This window comes from Fragaria vesca, linkage group LG3 (assembly GCF_000184155.1).
Source record: "Fragaria vesca subsp. vesca linkage group LG3, FraVesHawaii_1.0, whole genome shotgun sequence".
Classification (NCBI taxonomy): domain Eukaryota; kingdom Viridiplantae; phylum Streptophyta; class Magnoliopsida; order Rosales; family Rosaceae; genus Fragaria; species Fragaria vesca.
The window spans coordinates 3,781,860-3,797,878 of record NC_020493.1 but is presented as its reverse complement, the minus strand read 5'-3'; the positions used below and the strand labels follow the sequence as shown (position 1 = coordinate 3,797,878).

The following is a 16,019-nucleotide window of genomic DNA, read 5'->3' as shown; positions in this document are numbered from 1 at the left end:
CCCTCTTTTCTTCAAATGACATGTTAGCTAGGAACTGGAGCTAATGTAATCTGTATAGTAAAATAGTTTTTGGTGTGTATGTGTATATCAACAACCAAAATGTACGGCTTCGTAATCGTTACAGGGAAATGACTTTTGGTGCAAAATAGTTGTTTTTGCTGTGAGATGTATATCAGCTGCCAAATCAAAGGTGTTGTAATCGCTACAAAGAAATGGTTTTCGGTAAACATGTTTAATGGGTACAACTGTTCACCGTTTTGTATGTAAATTCAATTTTACTTTCAGACATCTCGATTGTACAAAAATGGACTGATAAATCTTTTTTTTGGATTACATCCATTACCTAAAGTTTTGAATGGTTTACTCCACTTTTCCACACACAAATCACCTAGCTGTCACCCCGCAGCAGCGCGCGGGCTTACTACCTAGTTTATGTAAAGAGACAATACATTGATAGGTGAACAAGTTATTCATAAGCATAAAGTGAAATGAATACAACACATGTATGTATAATTCTTGATATAAAAGCATCCCCACTCATTGAACTCACTAGATATAAATGGAGATTATGCTATAGCAAACAGTTTTCAAACATTAGCTTATCGTCCTTCAATCAATGTAACAGTAGCTTCATTTGTGGAGGAATTAGTATTTTCACACTGTGGTTGAGAAGGAAGAACTGAGTTTTGGATAGTGAATACAGGCCTCATAGGCTGCCGACCATCTGTCTCGCTGCTTAACATAAAAGCGACATCTGCCATGGTAGGCCTATCCGTAGCACTGTCTTGCACACACAGAAGCCCAATCTGCATGCATTTCAGTACTTCATATGAAGAATATGAATTACCCAATACATCAGATACAAACTCAAGTCCCCTGCCTTCACTCCACAACTTCCATGCCTGAAAATAATCCCATTTAACTGTTGTCAAGACCCCAAACATGTCAACAAAGTACATTCGGATTTAGAGTATGAACTTACATAAGCAAGGAAGCCAAGATGTTGGTCATATAAATAGAAGCTGGTGTTCTTGATCCCGCTAATGATCTCCAGTACCAAGACCCCAAAGCTGTAGACATCAGACTTTTCGGAAAATATCCCACCCATGGCATACTCCGGAGACATGTAGCCACTGCACATAAAAGACATTAGTACACGCATACCTGAAAAAATTGCCTCTTTTGGTTTCTGGCTTAAAGAACTGATTCTCACCGTGTTCCAACAACCTTCACAGTATTATCTAGATCCGTTGTTTCTTCAACTATGCGTGCCAATCCGAAATCTGAGATTTTTGGATTCATTTTCTCATCCAAGAGAATGTTACTGACTTTTAAATCTCTGTGTATCACCTTCACATAAGAATCATGATGGAGATAAAGAAGCCCTCTAGCAACACCCTGAATTATATTAAATCGCGTAGCCCAATCCAGCACTTCTCTCTTCGTCGGATCTAATCAAATATTCAATGAACCCAGTTAGAGTACTGATGCGTTTTATATTTCACATGCACATAACAAATTAAGGAACATTGACCAATCACTAGACTTATAGACTTGAATATAACTGAAGTTCTAGCCTGTACGTAGCGTACATAATACAGATCGATATGAAAGAGCACTGAGCACACACACCAATTTTCCAACAATGGTGAGCATTAAACTTGCAGGGCTAAATGTCATGCTTAGTATAACTTGCAGTTCATGTGGATTCATCATAACTCTATGCCAGACCTTTTCAAGCTAAAATTATACTTAGAAAGAATATAGGTAAAGAAGAGTAACGTACTGCAGCTAAAGTAAAAAACTAGTGAAACTAACCGAATAGAAAAGAATCCAGGCTTTTGTTAGGCATGAACTCGTAAATCAGTAACTTCTCATCCTCTTTCACACAGCACCCCATCATCCTAACAAGGTTTTTGTGTTGAAGATTAATGATCAACAGCATCTCATTCTTGAACTCTTCGACACCTTGTCCTGAGCTACTAGATAGTCTTTTTACTGCTATTTCCTTCCCTTCCGGAAGCATCCCCTACACGATGTCCACAAATCAGTCATTGCATGCATGTCAATATATGGAACCTTCTGAAGTGCTATTCATGTTTTTCTTAAATTCTTAGCAAACATAATACCTTATAAACTGGGCCAAAGCCTCCTTGCCCGAGTTTGTTTGTGATGCTGAAGTTGTCTGTGGCAATTAGTATGCTTTCAAAATCATATATCTTTAGCTCCGAGGGATCATGCTTTCCTATATATTCTCGAAGACCGTCTCTATGATTCTTAAGCATACTAGTTGATTCCAAGCGGCGAGCTTTTAATTCAACTCGTCCTGATTTTGCCAATAAAACAATCAAACACAGAATTGGAACTCAACAAGATGCAACACCTGGGTAAGAGGCAATAAATAATAAATTCTTATAAAGTGCTCAGTTAATTGACCCCTGCATCTAATTCTCTTACGCTTTTTGTTAGCACGCCACCGGAGCAAACTGAAGACTATAGCAACCAAAATACTCAAAAACCCAATTGCAGTAAGACTAGCAATTAACTTTATCGGCTTTTCTTCACCTGCAAAGAAAGAAACCAAATCAACTTACAATACAAACGAAAACTAGTGGTAAACTATAGTTGTGCAAGAGCTATTATCATTTACCTAGTTCTGAGTGAGCTAAGCGCAAATAAAGATCTTCTCCAAAAGATGGAAAAAGCTGCATATCAATAAGGTCTTTGAACCAGACCAAACACCCAATGTTATCAACATATGCATATGCTAGGCAAGAACAATTATTCAGGCACTGTGTCTCGCACTCCTTGAACTTGTCTATTTCCAAAGTAGTCAGATATTTATGAAAAGCGGGTAATTTAAATCTTTTCAACTTCAAAAACCCGTCATCGTTTCCTTTTGTTGAGACTGATTCATTAGTATGTGCTTCACAAGACAAATTTGTTCGTCTCACACAACCTCCCGTCCAGTTATTTTTGCTCCATTCTTCATTTGATTTGGGTATAAAGCCTTTCAAACACTTGCAGATTGGAGAGTCAGAAGCTGTGCATACCCCAAAAGGTCCACATGCGCCATAATCATCGCATGGGTTCTCCGAAGACAACCAGTGAAGATTCCAGTTCTTGCCACTTTCTGAAAACATAAAGCTCATTCTACCTTCTGAAGATAAGTCCATATATGCAAGAATTGTGTCACCTGGAATTTTATCAAAACCGTAAGAGAAATACCTTGTTCCCTGCGTCCCATTATCAACAAGTGAAAATGGATTAATATCCAGAGTGTTCATTGTGGGTACACCAACAAACTTTGATGTATCCCATGGTCCACTTCTCCAGTGGGGAGTAGATCCATTACTCCAAATGAAAATTTGTGCTGGCATCTCTGTTGAAAGTCCTGCCAAGAATAACCCCTGTGATGGATCATTTTCACTTTTCCAAGATTTCAAGAAATTCCTTTTTCCAGAACCACTATTGTAACCCAACAGCATTTTTGGTAGAAGTGAGTCACTAGGATTAGTAAAAGTCTCCCACATAACACCTCCCATAACATCTTTGACGACGAAGTTCCCATTATCTAAGAGAGATGCAGATGAACAATTAGATATATGGGTAGACCAGACAGAACTTTGTTTCCCATCTACGAGCTCCAGACTCCCGTTGCTGCCAATTCTCAAACTAGCCAAGGTATCTGTAGCTGCAAGAGGGTTATCTCTGTTAGCCACCCATACCACTTTATGTGGAAATATATCTTTCTGCTGTATCTTGGGATATATACTTTTGTGCCACAACCCCACATACTTATTAGCAGAACTATTAGGTCTGAAAAAGCCTAATTCAAATATTTGGCTAGGAGAGACTAGAGTTTGTCCCTCTGCTAAAGGGTGTGAAGGAGTTATGTTATATACTTCAGCGCCATACTGTGACGGAAGCAAACTGAAGATGAACAAGGAAAACAAAGTAACACTACCCAGCTTCATCCCAACATGTGTTTCACAGAAGAACAATGTCTATTATATTCTGTTTTCATAGAATCATAGGGACAGCTTGACTACTGATAGTGCTGAAGAACCTAAACCACACAGAACTAGGTGTAGACTAGGTAATGCGGAAAATTCTACGATAATTCTCCAATGCCTTCCAAGTCAAGGCAGACAAATTTGAAGATTTAAGCTCCTTCTACGAATCATATACAATTCAATAACAATACATGGTCCAGGACCTACTAGTCTACTACTATCCGAATCCACTACCATAACACTCGATAAGCATCAAGTGACAGTTTTGCCCGGTTAGGCGCCAATATAGAACCCATCATTGGTTTGAGATATTGATAAGGTGAATTCTATGTCTATTCAATGCCAGGCTTAATGAGTATAAGGACCTTAAAAAAACTCTTTTCGTCCTAGGATCAGAACGTAATTGTCATTGTGATTATAAGTTTATACTGATTAGTTAATAGAGATAATTATGGTACGACTAATCATGGTTAACTATCCATTATGCATGCATTTCATGATCATTTGAGGAAGAACACTAAGCAGAATGTGGAAGTTGAATATTATTCATATCTATTTGAAGGCTGTTAATTTTCTCTGGTCAGCTGGGTTCTTATTTGTGATTGACTGGTTGTAAACCAAAAGGGTATATCAGTGAAACTTCTATGCGACTAAATGACATTATATATTTATATTGATACAGTTCACATCCACTATCTTCTCTGGTCACTTTCAGTGACATTCAGACTATAAGTGCATGTTCTCAACCCTGGACACAATTAACATCGAGAGAAAGAATTGAACTTTAAATGAAACAGTTGAGTACCTCATGCAATTGCTCTCGCTTTTCATCTTCTTCATTTTCTCTTATTTCGCAGGATGTTTAGTCACTGCATCTCCACTTCTTGTTTTTGATCGTGAAAATGGGATTTCCTTTTTATCTTCTTTTGTTGGGATTCGGGTACCCAGATTTACTCAAAAGATATGATTGATATCATTACCCAGTTTTACAACTTAAATCTCATATTTACCAGTTTTACTCGCATTACGGCAGTAAAAAAGAAAAGAAAAAAAGAAACACAAGCAATTATGTAAAGAGATATCTATAAGTGGTGTCTCACGAAGTTATCCGATATGTCTCAACAATGTATTTAATATCAAACTATCAACTGATTCTAAAAGATGAATCCCTTCTTTCAACGAAAGGTGTAAAACTATGACAGAGTGCATTCTTAATTTTTCGAATACAAAGTGTAAAAGCATCAATGAAGGTGCATCTTCTTAACAAAAAAACCTTCATTACCTACCCCAGGATAATTAGTACCCCATTATTAGAGGAAATAGCGGAAAGGGCATTGCCTTGTGATGTGCCAAATTCGCTGTCGCTTAACGTCCTTCCATCGTTGTAATGCTAGCTTCATTTTTAGAGGAAATAGTATTCTCAGAGTGTGGTTGAGGATGATAAGCTGAATTTTTGATAGTGAATACAGGCAGCTTAGGTTCTGGACCATCTCTCTCGCTGCTTAGCATTAGAGCTACATCCACCATGGTTGGTCTATCCTCAGCATTGTCCTGTACACAAAGAAGCCCAACATGCACGCATGTCATTACTTCTGATGAAGCATATAAATCACCCAGTACTTCATCTACCAACTCCAATGGCCTGCCTTCATTCCACAAATTCCATGCCTGAATAATACAATTATTTGTTGTTAAGACTTGTCAAGGCGCCAAAGCGGCAAAGATGTAGATGACTATTACATTAGGATTTAGAGTATAAACTTACATAGGCAAGGAAGCCTAGCTGTTGGTCATATAAATAGAAGCTGGTATTCTTCTTGCCACTAATAATCTCTAATACCAGGACCCCGAAGCTGTAGACATCAGACTTTTCGGAAAATATTCCACCCATGGCATACTCTGGAGACATATAGCCACTGCACAACAAACACATGAGTACGTATATGAAAAAGTTGCCTCTTTTGGTTTATGGCTTACTGAACTGATTCTCACCGGGTTCCAACAACCTTCTGAGTATTTTCTAGACTCTGAGTTTCTTCAACTATGCGTGCCAATCCAAAATCTGAGATTTTTGGATTCATTTTCTCATCCAAGAGAATGTTACTGACTTTTAAATCTCTATGTATTACCTTTACATAGGAATCATGATGGAGATAAAGAAGCCCTCTAGCAATACCCTGAATAACATTAAAGCGCGTGCTCCAATCAAGCACTGCTCTCTTCTTCAAATCTAATCAAATATTCAATGGAACCAGTTAGAGTAGTGATGCTATTCATACTTCCCTTGCACGTTACAAAGAAATAAATATTAACGATCACTACACTACTAGCCTTTAATATAACTAGATTTCTAGCCTTGAATGTTAACAAATTATAGACATTGTATGAAAGTAATGAGTACATAATACATATCTGAACTGAATAAACGCACAAAGTATCTGACAGAGCAGTAAACTTGCAGAGCTGAATGATTTCCTCAAACTCTATGATAATTTTTGACTTGGGTAAATTTCAAGCTTATTTTAAATTTAGAAAAAAATATAGGTAAAGAAGAGTAACGCACTGCAGCTAAACTAAAACACAAGTGAAGTAACTAACCGAATAGAAAAGTATCCAGGCTTTTATTAGGCATGAACTCGTAAATCAGTAACTTCTCATCCTCTTTAACACAGCACCCCATCATCCTAACAAGGTTTTTGTGTTGAAGATTGGAGATCAACAACATCTCATTCTTGAACTCTTCGACACCTTGTCCTGAGCTACTAGATAGTCTTTTTACTGCTATTTCCTTCCCTTCTGGAAGCATCCCCTACACAATGTCCACAAATCAGTCATTGCATGCATGTCAATATATGGAACCTTCTGAAGTGCTATTCATGTTTTTCTTAAATTCTTAGCAAATCGGTCATAATACCTTATAAACTGGGCCAAAGCCTCCTTGCCCGAGTTTGTTTGTGATGCTGAAGTTGTCTGTGGCAATTAGTATGCTATCAAAATCATATATCTTTAGCTCCGAGGGATCATGTTTTCCTATATATTCTCGAAGACCGTCTCTATGATTCTTAACCATACTAGTTGATTCCAAGCGCCGAGCTTTTAATTCAACTCGTCCTGATTTTGCCAATAAAACTATCAAACACAGAGTTGGAACTCAACAAGATGCAGCACCTGGGTAAGGGGAAATATATAATAAATTCTAATAATGTGCTAAATCAATTGACCCCCCTCATATAATTTTCTTACGTTTTTTGTTAGCACGCCACCTGAGCAATCTGAAGACCACGGCAACCAAGATACTCATAAATCCAATAGTTGTAAGGCTGACAATTAACTTGATCGGCTTTCCTTCACCTGAAAAGAAAAAATAAAATCAACTTACAATACAAACAAAAGAGTGCGCAAGAGCTATTATCATTTACCTAGTTCTGAGTGTGCTAGGCGGACATAAAGATCTTGTCCATTAAATGGAAACTGCTGCATATCAATAAGGTGTTTGGACCAGACCAAACACCCTATGTTATCAACATATGAATAAGCCTGGCAAGAACAATTATTCTGGCACTGTATCTTGCAGTCTTCGGACTTGTCTAGAGCCAAAGAACCCAGAAATTCATGTAAATCGGGTACTTTCATTTTTTCCAACTTCAGAAACCCATCGTTTTCTTTTGATGAGACTGACAAATTTGCGTTAGTCTCACAAGACAACGCTGTTCGTCTCACACAACCTCCGGTCCAGTTTCTTTTGCTCCATTCCTCATTTGACCTGGGTATAAACCCTTTCAAACACTTGCAGATTGGAGATCCAGAGGCTTTGCAAACACCAAAAGGTCCACATGCGCCATAATTGTCACATGGGTTCGTGAGTGACTTAAACTGAAGATACCAGTTCTTCCCACTTACTGAAAACAACCACCTCAGTATACCTTCTGAAGATAAGTCGATATATCCAAGAACTTTGTCACCAGGAATTTTGTCAAAACTGAAAGACAAATACCTTTTTCCCTGTGACACATTATCAGCAAGATTGAATGGATTTAGATACTTAGTATTTGATGAAGATATACCAATAAACTTTGATTTATCCCATGGCCCACTTCTCCAGTGGGGAGTAGATCCATTAATCCAAATGAACACTTGTGCTGGTAACTCTGTTGACAGTCCAGCTAAGAATATCCCCGGTGATGGATCATTTTCACTTTTCCAAGATGTCAAGGAATTCCGTTTTCCAGAACCACTATCATATCCCATCAACATGCTTGGCAGAAGTGAGTCACTAGGATTATCAAAAGTCTCCCACAAATCAGCTCCCATAACATCTTTGACAACAAACTTTCCATTATCTAAGAGAAATGCAGATGAACAATTAGATATATTAGCCGACCAGACAGAAATCTGTTTGCCATTTACGAGCTCCAGATTCCCACTGCTTCCAATTCTCAAAGTAGCCGAGGTGTCTGTAGCTGCAAGAGGATTATCTCTGTTAGCCACCCATACATATTTACGAGGAAATATACTTTTGTGCCACAACCCCACATACTTATTAGCAGAACTATTTGGACTGAAGAAGCCCAATTCGAATATTAGGCCAGGAGAGACTAGAGTTTGTCCCTCTGCTAATGGGTGTGAAGGAGTTATGTTATATACTTCAGCATCATACTGTGATGGAAGCAAACCGAAGATGAATAAGAAAAACAAAGTAGCGGTACCTAGTTGCATCCCTACTTGAATATGTTTAGCAGAAGAACAATTTCAAGTATTTTATGTTTCACAAGGATAGCTTGGCTACTGAAAGAATCTAGGCCACACAGAACTAAGTGTAGACCAGGTAATATAGAAAGATCAATGATGTTGTGCTGAACTGCTGACGCTTTCAAAGTCATTGCAAACATATTTGAAGACTTGACCTCCTTCTAGAAGATCATATGACTCAGTAATCCATGGCCCAAGACTTACAACAGTGCTGCCCATTAAAGGTAGCGGACAGTGACGCTGACAGATTTATCAGAACATCAGACCATATTTGTGAAACTTCCTTAAAAGATCTTTTCAGTAACCCTTGATAAGCATCAAGTTCTAAGTTTTCTTCTTGACAACAAATATAAATTACAGGAAGAAAGCTGAAGAGGAATAGGAAGAAGCATGGAGAAATTTAAAAGACCAACAATTCTTGGTTCCTACAACCATTGGCATCTCCAATAGTGTGCCTGTCAAAACAATAACAATTTGAAGAATTTCAGAAGTAAAATTCAGTCCACTCTACATTATACATATTCATTTGAAAGCTGGGTTCCTTATTTGTGATTGACTGATTGTCAACCAAAAAGGTATATATAAGTAAACTTCAATCAGACTAAATCACTCTATATCGATACAGTTCACATCTCACTATCTTCTATGGCTACTTAACAACGGAGCGTGTGTACACCTTGAATTTTAACACCATTGATATGGGACACCAATGCTTTCAAAATCATGACACACAAATTCAACATTACATTGATAAGCTCAGTAACATTCAAACTATCTTCTCTGGTCACTTTCAGTAACATTCAAACTTTAAGTGAATATTTCCAACCATGGACATGAATAAAATTTGAGAAAAAGAGTTGAACTTTCAATCAAGGAAGCAAAGCAGTGTAACCCAGATAACATCCAAACAAATAATCTGATAGGTAAAATTCAGCACCAACAAATTCAGAAAAAGTAAATGAAACCCAGTAAATAACCAAATATCACCCATGACTAAAACCAATCAATCCGTACATCAAAGGATTATAACACCCAATCTTCATCATAATGATAAATAGCTCGAAAACCCAGTAAACGCAGAAGCATAACTTGATGTGAAAGATTGAAACTTTGAAATGTTCAGTAGAAACGATTCAGTACCTGAAAGAAGTCAAGGGAAGCTGGATGCTTTCAGGGAATATATGACGCGTGTCGGAGACCCAACAAGCCGCCATTGACGGCTTCCCGTCTTCCGCAATTAGAATCTCATGTTTACTCCCGAAGTCCTAATCTCATATGTAAGCAAAAATATAAACAATTGTAGTTATATGGACAAGTGGTGCACAGATGCAGTGATACTGATACCTCAGACGCAAGGGGTCCAAAATAAGTCTGACAATATATATCAAATTTTGTCATGATCAAATCAGAGTCGATTTCAAAGGTGAAATTTCTTCGACGAAAATGACATGGTATAGACATAATTTTCGGATATCAATAAAAATCTTAAACGCAACAATGAATGTGCAACTTCCTTGTGACAAACACTCTTATACTACACCAAAAAGAAGACCTTCAATATGTAAAAGGCATTGCATTGTGATCTAACAATTTGCTATTGTTTATCGTCCTTGGATCATAGTAATGCTAGCTTCATTTTTGGAGGAGTTAGTGTTCTCAGATTGTGGTTGAGGATGATAAGCTGAGTTTTGGATAGTGAACACAGGCAACTTAGGTTGTGGACCTTCTTTCTCACTACTTAACATCAAAGCTATATCCGCCATTGTTGGTCACTTTATAGTCCTCATCCCACTATCTTATCTGGTCACTTTCAGTGACATTCAAACTATAAGTGCATGTTCTCAACCCTGGACACAATTAACATTTGAGAAAAAGAATTGAACTTTAAATGAAGGAAGCAAAAGCAGTTTATAACAGTTCCATTCTTAGAGAAAGCCAGATAACATGCAAAGAAATCATCTGGTAGCTAGGTAAAAGTAAATGAAACCCAGTAAATATCACCCATGACTAAAACCAATCAATCTGTACTTGAAAGAATCAAAACACCCATCATCATCATCATCACATATAGCTGGAATATAGTAAAACTTGATGTGAAAGATTGAAAGTTGAGTACCTGATGCAAATGCTCTAGCTTTGTTTGGTGAGTATACGGCTAACGTAGTGCAGACTCGAAAACCCAGCAAAGGTAGAAGCAGAAACTGATGAAAAAGATTGAAGGTTTTGCTGTGTTCTGAAATTCACAGTAGACGTAACTCAATTGTACCTGAAAGAAAGACAATGGAGTTGGATGTTTTTAGGGAGAGTATAAAAACAAAGAATTGTGTTTTTAAGAGTTGGTTGTGAAATGGGATTTTTGGTTTACCCGTAATCGACTCACTTTTAATTTTAAGTTTTAACCTTATCAAGGCAGTGAAAATATATATGGACCGAGTGACACCCAAAAGACATGTCATACGAAATCACTCATAATGTATATCAAATTTTGTATGATCCATACAGAGGAATCAATTTCAAAAGTTCAAATTTCTTAGACAAAAAGATTGTGTGTACAAATTTATCAATACTAAAATGCAAACGCAACAATGAAGATGCATCTTCTATATGAACACCTTCATATGCTGCCTACCCCAAGAGACCAGGTTGTTTCTTACACCAAAAAGAAAACCTTCAAGATGTATAAGAACCCTTTGAGAATGAAACGAAAACATTGCATTGTGATGTAACAATTTGCTGTTGTTTATCGTCCTTCAATCATAGTAATGCTAGCTTCATTTTTGGAGGATTTGGTATTTTCAGAGTGCTGTTGAGGATGATAAGCTGAGTTTTGGATAGTGAATAAAGGCAGCTTAGGTTGTGGACCGTTCTTCTCGCTACTTAACATCAAAGCTATATCCGCCATTGTTGGCCTATCCACAGCATTGTCTTGTACACATAGAAGTCCGATATGCACACATTTCAATACTTCCGATGAGGAATATGAATCCCTCATTATTTCATCCACCAACTCCAAGGCCCTGTCTTCATTCCACAAGTTCCATGCCTGTAAAGGTTCATAAATATGGTTTTAGCTATATGAAAGAAGCTGCTCATGAGTTCACATTTTACATTAGAAGTTAAGGAAGGGTACGTATGATCTTACATAAGCTAGAAAGCCTAGTTGTTGGTCATATATAGAGAAGCTGGTATTCTTCTTGCTGCTAATAATCTCCAAGATCAGAACCCCAAAGCTATAGACATCCGATTTTTCAGAAAACATTCCTCCCATGGCATACTCCGGAGACATATATCCCCTACATATCAAACTAATGAGTATGCAACTTATTGAACATATCAGACATTAGGAGGAAAATGATTCTTACCGTGTTCCAACAACTCTTTGAGTGTTTTCTAGATTTTGTGTTCCTTCGATTATGCGTGCCAATCCAAAATCAGAAATTTTGGGATTCATTTTGTCATCCAAAAGGATGTTGCTGACTTTCAGGTCCCTATGTATTACCTTCACATAGGAATCATGATGGAGATAAAGAAGCCCTCTAGCAACACCCTGAATAATATTAAAGCGTGTCGCCCAATCAAGCACAGCTCTCTTTCTCGTATCTGATCAAATAGTCAGTGCACCACATTAGTGTGTGATCAGTAATGGTTTTTCAGAAATCATGACTCATGACTCATGCATGTTTCTATGGACTATCATGAGACTGGTATATATCCTTTCAAAACTTTGTTAAAATCAGATTTTTAGCCTTCTTTAATTGCTATGGAATGCAGGCACAATTGTATGAAAAGTAGTAGTGAATGCATCATGGAGATCTGAACTAAAACTCAATATCAACATTATCGATCTAGAAAGTAGTCAATGATGGATTGTTTGTCTCTTGGTAACTATTTCATGTGATGAATGATGAATCGATTCGTGGCAACATTCAGACTATTCTAATCTTTTTCTTTTTCTTGTTAAGTAACAAAAGATAGGTGAGATCTTACTTTTTGAAAGAAACTTTCATTGTTTCCCCAAATTCGACATTTACAAACAACAAAGAGATGAAAGATTATATTGAAATAAGAAGATAGGTGACTATGAGTGTTGCACTGCAGTTGAACATATATAAAACACTAAGAAAACTAACCGAATAGAAAAGTATCCAAGGTTTTATTTGGCATGAACTCGTATATCAGTAACTTCTCATCCTCTTTAATGCAGCAGCCCAAGATCCTAACAAGATTTTTGTGTTGAAGATTGGAGATCAAAAGCATCTCATTCTTGAACTCTTCAACACCTTGTCCTGAGCTACTAGATAGTCTCTTCACAGCTATTTCCTTCCCTTCTGGTAGCATCCCCTACAAGATGTCCACAAATTAGTCATTGCATGCATGTCTATATCTTGTACTGTTCAAAGTGCTATGTGTGCTACCGTTGGGAAAGAAAGTACCTTATAAACTGGGCCAAAACCTCCTTGCCCCAGTTTGTTTGCGAGACTGAAATTGTTTGTGGCAATTAGTATGCTATCAAAATCATATATCTTTAGCTCATCATGCTTTCCTATATATTCTCGGAGACCATCTCTTGAACTCTTGATCATACCAGTCGATTCAAAGTTCCGTGTTTTTAGTTTGATCTGTCCTGTGCATGTATAAAATCAAACACTGAGTTGGAGTGAAACAACAAGCAACATCAGGCCGGATACCAAACAATAAAGAAAAATGAATATATAGGACTCTTATGAAGTTATGCACTCATACTGAATTGATTTATACTTAAAGAGCAAGGGAGAGATAATGTGCTGATTCATGATTGGTATATCGCTTACTCTTCTGGTTAGATCGCCTCCTGTGAAAACCGAATACTGCAGCTGCCAAGATACTCACTAAACCAATAGCTGTAATGCTGGCAATTAACTTTATTGGCTTTCCTTCACCTGTAAATAAAAAATACGAACATACACCACAAAGTTACAATGACAAGGATAAAACACAAAAAGAAATGATATTGCTGAAATACTTATGCAAGCATTTCTATCATTACCTATTTCGGAGTGTGCTAGGCGAATATAAAGTTCGACTCCAACAGATGCCGAAAACTTCTGTATATCAATGAGATCTTTGGACCACACCAGACACCCTATATTATTAACAAATGCATAAGCAGCGCAGGAACAATTATTTAGGCACCTCAGTTTGCAATCGTTTGAGGATTGTTGGGAATTGAATGCAGTAATGAACTCATGAGAATCTGGTATTTTCAACTTCACCATCTTCCAGAAGCCATCATCATCAACTTGTTTTCCTCTTGATGAGACTGACTTATTTGTTTGCCTCTCACAAAACAATTTGGTCTGCCTCACACACCCTCCTGTCCAATTTCCTTTGCTCCATTCAGCACTTGACTTTGGTACAAACCCTTTCAAACACTTACAGATTGGAGATGTAGAAGCTTTGCAAACCCCAAAAGGTCCACAAGCTCCATAAATGTCACATTGATTCTTTGGTGTCTGCCAACTAACATACCACTTCCCATCATTCTTCGAAAATGTAATCCTCACTATTCCTTCTGGAGAGATGTCTATGTATGCCACAGGTTTGTCATATAAACTAAAAGAGAAATCCTGTGTGCCCTGCTTTAAGTTATCAACTACACTATATCCATTTATATATCGGTGATCCATTTCTGGTACACCGATGAAACTGGACTTATCCCATGGACCACTTCTCCAGTAGGGAATTGAATGTGAATCATTTGATCCATTATTGATCCAAATGAACACTTGTGACGGCGTCTGTGGTGCCAATCCAAGCAAGAACTTCCCTGGTGATGGATCATTATCTGCTTTCCAAGAACTCAAGAAGTTCCCCTTCCCAGACTTACCGTAACGAAACACCATGTTTGGTAGGATAGTGTCACAAGGATGATCAAAGCTCTGCCATAACTCGGCTTCCAGATGATAATTGACAACAAAGTTTCCATTGTCCTTAAGAACTGCAGCAACTGAACTAGTATTCGATGATGACAACAAAGAAGTGATATTGGTAGACCATATAGACTTGTGTTTCCCATCTACAAGCTTCAGATTCCCATTGCTACTAACTGTCAAACTCACCGAGGTGTCTGCAACTGCAAGAGGCTGTTCTCTGTTGGCCACCCATACAACTTTACGCGGAGATATATCCTTGTGCCATATCCCCACATACTTGTTAGCAGAGTTATTAGGACTGAAGAAGCCTAACTCAAAAATGTGGCCAGGGGAAACTAGAGTTTGTCCCTGCGCTAACGGTTGCGAAGGAGTTATCTCATCAAGTTGAGCAGAATGATAATGTGAAGGAAGGAAGCTGAATAAGAAGTTGAAAAGGAAGAAGAACATGGAGCCATTTAAAGCACAAATGCTTCTGGCACTAACATCCATTGGCATTCCAATAGGTTGTCAAACAATAATGGACACTAAATGCTATTAGGGGGTGTATTGTAGCTGGAATTAGTGGCAATTTTAAAGAAGTCCATGAAATCTGAAAGTCTGGGTGTATTCAATACAGACTTATAATAGTCCATAAAATAGTGCTCAAGTTCAATTGCTTTCAGACTTCTATCATTATCAAATAGATGCACATTTTGAGGCTTGTGAATTTCCTTGCCTAACTCGGGGGTGTGGGACAAAGGTGACAAATATTGCTTCCAAAGTCATCCTTAGAGGACAGTCTTGAGTTCTGGAAGATGAGAGCCACAAAGATCCAGAAATTAGTCAAATTACACAGTGTCATCAACCATAGCAAGAACGATCATCAAGTTGCCATAACCTTCTCTGGTCCACAGTAACATCATAAAATTCCTTTTGAATGAACCACTCCCGTGGTAATGTAGCATAGACAATAGAGTTGAATTATAAGCCACATGGAGTTAAAACACTTAAAACAATCAGTCGGATTTTATAAATCTAGCAGAATTTGTGGATTATAAAGAGTCAAACAGAATCAATTAAAATCTACATTATAAGTCTCCCCATTTGGACTAGGTACATGCACAAAACTTAGAGCAGTCGATTTCAAAGGTGAAATTTCTTCACGAAAATGACATGGTATAGACATAATTTTCGGATATCAATAAAAATCTTAAACGCAACAATGAATGTGCAACTTCCTTGTGACAAACACTCTTATACTACACCAAAAAGAAGACCTTCAATATGTAAAAGGCATTGCATTGTGATCTAACAATTTGCTATTGTTTATCATCCTTGAATCATAGTAATGATAGCTTCATTT

General features: G+C 37.6%; 2 protein-coding genes across 2 annotated transcripts in view; both read right to left on the bottom strand.

Annotated features, from left to right (window-relative positions):
- LOC101312038 overlaps positions 1–3,977 on the bottom strand; it is a 25,868-nt gene extending 21,891 nt beyond the window's left edge. The window contains exons 1-6 of the mRNA XM_004295334.1: positions 2,651–3,977; positions 2,458–2,565; positions 2,130–2,326; positions 1,819–2,029; positions 1,214–1,451; positions 1,046–1,133 (exon numbers count right to left, since the gene is read on the bottom strand). Coding sequence (XP_004295382.1) covers positions 1,046–1,133; positions 1,214–1,451; positions 1,819–2,029; positions 2,130–2,326; positions 2,458–2,565; positions 2,651–3,977 — 2,169 coding nt within the window. The remainder of the gene's footprint in view (positions 1–1,045; positions 1,134–1,213; positions 1,452–1,818; positions 2,030–2,129; positions 2,327–2,457; positions 2,566–2,650) is intronic.
- Positions 3,978–5,236: 1,259 nt separating this feature from the next.
- Positions 5,237–15,166, bottom strand: LOC101311743. Its single transcript, XM_004295333.1, has 16 exons — positions 13,792–15,166; positions 13,577–13,684; positions 13,199–13,389; positions 12,974–13,106; positions 12,128–12,365; positions 11,908–12,058; positions 11,536–11,808; positions 9,906–10,030; positions 9,198–9,220; positions 7,436–8,734; positions 7,260–7,367; positions 6,931–7,127; positions 6,615–6,825; positions 6,009–6,246; positions 5,782–5,932; positions 5,237–5,684 (listed from the first exon to the last, which is right to left on the bottom strand). The coding sequence occupies exons 1-16, from the start codon at positions 15,164–15,166 to the stop codon at positions 5,382–5,384; spliced, it is 5,124 nt and encodes a 1,707-aa protein (XP_004295381.1). The 3' UTR covers positions 5,237–5,381.
- Positions 15,167–16,019: the final 853 nt, after the last annotated feature.

Coding starts and splice junctions, on each gene's coding strand:
- LOC101311743 (XM_004295333.1), bottom strand. CDS start 15,166: ATGGATGTTAGTGCCAGAAGCATTTGTGCTTTAAATGGCTCCATGTTC. Junction 10,031..11,535: donor CCAAATCCTCCAAAAATGAA/GCTAGCATTACT, acceptor ATATGAGATTAG/GACTTCGGGAGTAAACATGA. Junction 6,826..6,930: donor GCTTTGGCCCAGTTTATAAG/GTATTATGACCG, acceptor GACATTGTGTAG/GGGATGCTTCCAGAAGGGAA.